Source organism: Prorops nasuta, unplaced genomic scaffold (assembly GCF_024137725.1).
Source record: "Prorops nasuta isolate Cenicafe-Biocafe unplaced genomic scaffold, Cenicafe_Pnas_1.2 PNAS00007, whole genome shotgun sequence".
In the NCBI taxonomy this organism is placed as follows: Eukaryota; Metazoa; Arthropoda; class Insecta; order Hymenoptera; family Bethylidae; genus Prorops; species Prorops nasuta.
In genome coordinates, this window is record NW_027116804.1 from 2501915 (window position 1) to 2509389 (window position 7475).

The 7475-nt window shown below is 45.8% G+C and overlaps 1 protein-coding gene across 1 annotated transcript; it reads left to right on the plus strand.

Annotated features, from left to right (window-relative positions):
* The first annotated feature begins 6598 nt into the window (after nucleotides 1-6598).
* On the plus strand, nucleotides 6599-7015 carry LOC136774858 (uncharacterized). The gene has a single exon (XM_066729338.1). The coding sequence runs from the start codon at nucleotides 6599-6601 to the stop codon at nucleotides 7013-7015; it is 417 nt and encodes a 138-aa protein (XP_066585435.1).
* The last annotated feature ends 460 nt before the right edge of the window (nucleotides 7016-7475 follow it).

Below are 7475 nucleotides of genomic sequence, written 5' to 3' on the forward strand. Positions count from 1 at the left end.
CAGCTTCGGAAATCTTCGCTATACATTGAGTTCGAGAGAGAACGGCATAGTTTTATCGGATCTCTCTCTCCCTCTCGATCTAACTTTCGTTTAGCCGAAGAGCCGAGTAAAATTCATTTTCGTCCTACTTCAATCCTCCTCCATTTTTCAAACCTCAGATTCGAGTTCGATTCCATGCAATAAATTTTTTTATTTTTTTATTGTAGAATGTTTTTTATTGCCATGAACATATTAGATTAAAAAATATGTAAAAATGGGGTTTTAATATTCCATAGTTACATTCAAAATATTCTTATAAAAATTGAATTTTTATTTCGTTATCAATTCAAATAAGTTATTAATGATTACTATAAATATTCTAAAATTATAAAAAATGGAAAAAAAGAGTCGAAGAGGTCTCGAACCTGGGCTCACTGGTTCCAAAAGCCGAGACCTTACTACATGCGCTAGAAGAGGCTTAAGGATATAGGTGATAAACTTGCATAAACTTTATAACTACAAATTCGCGTACTCTCCATGTTACACAGATACAAGTATACCTTCTTTCCATATATTTATACTTTATACTGTGAAATTAAACCAAATGTATGAAAATATTATTAGGTTAATTTTATGGCCTAGAATCGTTAATACATTTTCTATAAATTCGCCATTTTGACTCTTAAATTAATTTACAGAGACACATAAAACATTAATTTGTTCTGTTTAATTAATAACTGTATGTTTAGAAAAAAAAGCTTGTAATTATACAGAAATATTAATTTAAATAGTCGAAATGGTGAATTTGTAGAGTAATAAATATTAACGATTAAGATGACTCGCGCGTTAACCTATGCATGTAATGGAACGAAAAATACAATCTTTTCGAAAGAAAACCCAAGTTCTAAAGGGAAATGAAAAAATACGTAGGTAATAAAATGGCATGCGATTCAAATATAAAAGTGAAGTGTTCTGTGTATCACTTTGCGTTTTAAATATTATTTGACACTTCAAAATTACTAATTCAGTCTGTTCGAGATTGGGAGGAGCAGAAAATGTTGCGAAGTAGATTCCGCATTTCTCTGTTATATCTCCCATCTCTATTGCGCTCACAATAGACGGATAGACCGACAGCGTCTAGCCGCTCTATCTGTCCCTCTCTCCGCGGCGCGCTTGCGCGTCTTCTGGCCCTGGCGCGTCGCGGCCGCGAAGCGACACTACTTGCGCGCTTGGCCACTAGGTGGCCAGCGCCCGCAGCAGCTCTCTCGCTGGCAAGATTAGTGTCGCGTAATTATATAGATGGGTCCTTGATAAGGACCCATCGCACCTCAGCCTTGCTCGACCGCTGCTTTGACAGCAGCAACAGCAGCATCCTTTGACGTCTCAACGGCAGCACCTCCTATTGGCCAGCAAATGAGCGCCTCCACTGGCGAACTCGACGGGTAGATCTTTTGGTAAGTATCACCCAACCACCCACCGCCTACCAAGAGGGGACTACTCCTCTGCGGCATTATCCTCCCTCCTAAGGGCAAATTCCTCCGGGGACTGCCCGGGAGAAGTTAACCCTCTCCTTCCCCTCCACACTGCCTCCGAGGACTACCTCGGACCCAGTGCTCCGACCCTCAAGTCCAGGGCTCTCGAAAGAGTCCGGTAGCGGGAGGGGTAGCATTCACCCTAGGGGTTGGGGTGGCTCGGAGCCACTATAGCTCTAGGAGAAGTAGGCCGAGGGGTAAGGGGACTTCCCCTTCCCTAAAACCACTTCTCCTATTTCGCTTACTCCCGTGGCTGGGGATTTTACTGGGGAATACTCCAGCGAAAATTGCCCAGTCCGGGAGCTTCTAAGTCCGCGTTCCTTTCTGGGGTTCTAGGGAATCTTCGTAGACCGAAATTCCCTAGAAGTTGACGAGAGCAAATTCCGTAGAAAGTCGATCATAAGTCTAGCGGTTCTTTTGTAAATATATTTTTGTACATTTTATTTATTTAAATAAAAACTACTTTTACCTCTTATCTTTGGCATTGAATATTTTATTCTAGAATAAGACCTTCCCTTCTGACCACAGGTACGGAGCCAACTTGGGACATTGTTTCGCACAAATTTTTGGTCCTTCGAGCCGGATATCCGGCAAAAAACGTTCGAAGTGCATCAGTGTTCCTGAGTGGGCATTCCGGACTGGGTTTTGGATTGTGGTTTGTTCTGGAATAGAGTTTCAAAATGGCTAGCGCAGGGGAATTATTAGAAGCAATCAATTACGTGCCCATGATTCGGGATGAATTCGTTCGGTTGGTCGTTAACATCAAGAAGCGTGGAGTGCACAATTTCACCCTTCCCTTCTTGGAGGATAGGCTCGCAGCCTTAGAGAAGTGGCTTAACGTGTTGCATAAAACTCACGTTAAGATCACTACTCACACTAAACCGGCCGAATTAGCTAAAATGGAGTACGTAACCGATAATTGGTATCAAGCGGCCCTTGATGCCCATAGTGACGCGGAAGAATTCATCCTAGGACATCTAGATGAACTTCGACCCAATCAGGGCATGTCGGCATCAGGTCCCACTGCGCCTTCAGGCGAAATAAACCACATTAGGCTTCCAGTTATTGATTTACCGAAGTTTTCCGGGGATTATTTAGAATGGAACAACTTTTATGAGACGTTCCGTTCCATTGTTCACGACAAAGTGTATGTCTCGGGTCGGGACAAGTTCCATTATCTAAAATCCTGTTTGCAAGGAGAAGCAGCTACGGTCATTAAATCTTTAGCGATCACTTCCGAGAACTATGAGATAGCATGGGACACTCTGGTAGCTCGGTACACTGACAAACGGATGATCACGGATACGTTTTTAGATCAAATCTCGCAAGTACCCACGCTTCGGGGTGACAATTTTAAGGTTCTGAAAGAAGTTAGGGACTCAATTACGGTTGCTCTCAACGCCCTTAAAACTATGGGATACGGCGTCGATCAATGGGATCCCATAATTGTTCATTCGCTGAAGAACAAACTGGATGACACCCTTCGTTTAGCCTGGGAAATGTATCTGGGAAGCAGCAAGGATTATCCCTCGTTCATTCAATTCTCTGAGTTTCTAACGCGTCATATTAACTCCTTGCAATCATTAGGTAACAAACCTAAGACTTCCAAAAAGGAATCGGGGAGATCCTTGAAGTCACACGCTACTAGCGTGAATAGTACCGTTTGCGCTCACTGTGGTAGTAACCATCTCTTGTATCAGTGCAAGGACTACCTTGCATTGACCCCTCAGGCCCGTTCAAAGTTCGCATTTTCACAGAATCTTTGCATCAACTGTCTGAGGCCCGGGCATAGTTGCTCCAATTGCTCTTCTTCGTTACGATGCAGGAAGTGTAGTAAAATGCATCATACTTTATTACATTTTGACAAATCTGGCACCGGGGGGAGCAAGGCACGGGGGTCTACCCCCGCGGTCAACTCCTCTTCCGAGCCAGAACCCTCTAGCTCGAATACTACAACACATCTTAGTGTTTCCGACACCCGATCAGTGCTATTGGCCACCTTTTCTGCCAGAATCGACGCTCATGACGGTTCTCGTATTATAGTCCGCGGTTTAGTTGACACGGGCTCCGAAACTTCCTTTATTTCGGAAAATCTAGCTCAGCAACTACGGGTATCACGAAAACGTGTCAACGCAACCATTCGTGGCGTCTCTCTGAATTCGGCTCAAAACGTTCGAGCAGAGGTACAGATTACGCTTCATTCTCTATCACGACACGGTGTCTCGTTGGACGTAACTGCATTGATCTTACCAAGGATTACTCAGTATATGCCTCCGACTTATTCTCCGTCGTCCTTTCCAGCACTTAGCAAAATTGATCTGGCTGATAACTTCGCTTCAACCAGGGCTCCAATTGATGTGCTCATTGGTGCAGACTATCTTGCAGCATTGATGGAAGGCCCGTACATGCATTCTCCTGATCATACGTTGCTTGCTCAGCGGACTATTTTCGGGTGGATCGTTTCGGCGGTCGTACCCAAGAATGGTCGCTCTCATAGTGTCACGGTGCATCATTGCTTTGAGGTAGAAAAAACTCTTCGCGACTTCTGGGAACTGGAAGAAGTCCCGGAAGTCAAACCCATGTCCACAGAGGAATCCCTCTGTGAACAACATTTTGTGAACACGGTATCACGCACCTCTTCAGGTCGTTTTGTCGTTGCTTTACCTTTTCGATCCGACATCGAGAAGCACAGCTTAGGTTCTTCCTCTCGGGTAGCAGAGAAAACCTTAACACGAATACTTCGGCGATTGGAAACCTCTCCAGAACAAGCTGAAAGTTATTCTCAATTCTTACAGGAGTATCAAGTGTTAGGACATATGTCTCCTGTTCCTTTGAACTCTGATTTTCGCGTCTTTCTGCCTCATCATGCAGTTTTTAAGACCGAGAATCAGAAAACAAAGATTCGCGTTGTATTCAACGCATCTTCTAAAACCTCTACTGGCGTATCGCTTAACGACACGTTATTCATTGGACCCAAGCTCCAGCAGGACATTACGCGGATCCTAATGAATTGGCGTGCCTTTCGATATGTTGGCGTGACGGACATTGTTAAAATGTTCCGACAGATTCTTGTGCGTTTTGAGGACCGCAAGTATCAGAACATTTTATGGAAGACTGATTCCGGTGAGCTTCAGGCTTTCGAACTCAACACGGTGACCTACGATACGGGACCGGTACCTTTCTTATCCTCGCGAGTTTTGCGCGAATTAGCTTCCACGGACGGGGCTGACTTCCCTCTCGCGCAGGATGTTTTGTTAAATTCTACATACGTAGATGATTTACTTTTCGGGGCTCATGACTTAAAACAGCTCAGTTCGGTCAGAGAACAACTCATCGCTCTACTAGCAAAAGGGGGCTTCTCCTTGAGCAAATGGGCATTCAATCAGCCGGGGACTTCCCCGCTTGAACCTACCGAGCTGCACTCTTTCTTTGAGGATCCTGCTGGGTCAAGTAAAGTTTTGGGTATATATTGGGATCACGGGGATGATAGCTTTCGCTTCCGTGTTTCTCCTTCGTCTATTGGTGTACTAACCAAACGCATCCTCTTATCAGAGAATGCTAAGATCTTTGATCCCTTGGGATGGATCTCTCCTATAGTCATCACTTTAAAGCAGTTAATGCAATCCACCTGGTTACTCAAACTCTCTTGGGATGAAGAGATTCCTGAGCCTGTTCAGTCCAAGTGGCTCAATTGCTATGAGCAGCTCTGCGACTTACAGGTTTTGAGTATTCCATGATGGACTGGTCGATCACTTACTACTAGAAAACGCGAATTAATCGGATTCTGCGACGCCTCAGAGCTGGCCTACGGTGCAGTCGCTTACGAACGTCTCACGGACGAAAACGGTCATCTTTCGGTACATTTAGTAATGTCCAAAACAAAGGTCGCGCCGATTAAGACCACTTCAATACCTCGGTTGGAGTTGGTTGCAGCCGCACTTCTAGTCAAGTTGTTGGTTCACGTCAAGACAAGCTTGGTCGGGAGTTGTGATGCGATTCGGTGTTACTCGGATTCACAGGCCGCGTTAGCTTGGATAGCAAAGCAACCCGTCCATTGGAAGACATTTGTGGCCAATCGCGTTTCGTACGTTCAAACGCATTTACCGGAAGCCAGCTGGCATTATGTACCCACTAAGTTGAATCCTGCAGACTTGTGCTCAAGAGGAACCAGTGTTCAACAGTTATCAGAGGACTCACTTTGGTGGCATGGGCCTGCTTTTCTCCGTGAGCACACCGCAAAACCTGTTCAGGTCTTTGAAACCGAGGAAGAAAGTCGGAAGGTAGCGTTAACCGCTCAACTAGACACAACTGAGTGTTGGTTTTTTGATCAGTTTTCGTCTTGGTCTAAACTGGTCCGAGTTATGGCCTATGTTCTTCGATTTGTCCAGCGGACCAGGAAAACCGGCCAATGGGAGGACTCCCTCCTGTCTGCATCGGAAATTCGCAGTTCGATTGAAGCCTTGGTAAAGGTTGTTCAACGAACACACTTCGCGAGCGAAATCTCAGCCTTGAATCATGGGTTACGTTTACCGTCGCGGTCAAAGCTTCTTTCCTTACATGCGGTCATTGATTCACAAGGAATCTTAAGAATAGGGGGGCGGCTTCGGAACGCCGAAATTTCTGAACAAATGAAACACCCCATTATTTTACCGGATTGTCACTTAACTGCCATACTCATTAGGCAAACCCACCTAGAGACACTTCACGGGGGACTCCAATTAACCTTGTCCACGTTGCGACAAAGGTTTTGGGTCGTGAATGCGCGAAATCTAGTAAAATCATGTGTTCATAAATGCATCACGTGTGTTCGCGAACGCGTTAAACTCGGTAACCAACTCATGGGTTCACTTCCTGCCGCTCGGGTTTCTCGCAGTTTCACTTTTGAACACACCGGAGTAGACTATGCCGGGCTCTTTTCGGTGAAATTACATCACGGTCGTAATGCAAAAGCCATAAAATGCTACGTGGCCGTATTCGTATGTCTATCTACTTGTGCTGTTCACTTGGAACTCGTCTCTCGACTGGATACCGAGGCCTTCCTCGCCGCGCTGTCTCGTTTTATCTCTCGTCGTGGAAAACCCGCCGTCATGTACTCAGACAACGGCCTCAATTTTCAAGGAGCGGACGCAGAACTCAAACGCGCCTACCAATGCGCTGTAGAAGCCGCCCGTGCTCGGAAAACCGATTCTTTCGGCGAAATCGAGTGGAAATTCATTCCGGTCGCCACTCCTCACTGGGGCGGTCTTTGGGAGAGTGCGGTAAAAAGTATGAAGCACCACTTAAAGCGCTCCCTCGGAGTCTTCGTGCCAAATTTCGAAGAAATGACCACACTGCTGACCAAGATTGAGGCCTGCCTCAACTCACGGCCTATTTCGCGGTTACATGATGATCCTGAGTCGTTGGACGTACTCACTCCGGGGCATTTCTTGTCAGGTCGGGCGTTAAATTCTCCACCGGAATTCTCCACATTGGATTTACGCGAATCGTCATTAAATCGTTGGTAAACCGTGACTAGAATCACCGAGACATTCTGGAAGAAGTGGTTTTTCGAATACCTACACACGTTGCAGAATAGGCCAAAATGGCAGAACACTAACTCGGAATTTGGTGAAGGAGATCTGGTACTGATCAAAGTACCCAACAACCCCCCGCGCATGTGGACCTTGGGGCGGATTCTCAAACTAGTCCCTGGTGTAGATGGGGTAGCTCGCGTAGCTATACTTAAAACCGCGAAAAAAGAGATCCAACGGAGTCTCTCGCAACTTTGTAAACTCCCTTCTTAGCCCTTGCTTTGGGGTCGCATCAGGGTCTATCTTTACCCTGCCTTACGGCATCCTGGAACTCTTCAGGTTGTCATCTCTCCTTCTCAAGCTTCCTGGGACTCTTCAGGTTGCTTAACTTTCTTTTCCTGGTTTCTTGGGACTCTTCAGGTTACCACCTCCTCTCTCGGGCGTCCTGGGACTC

Excerpts from the sequence above, each read along its gene's own strand:
- LOC136774858 (XM_066729338.1), top strand. The coding sequence starts at position 6,599 with ATGTACTCAGACAACGGCCTCAATTTTCAAGGAGCGGACGCAGAACTC.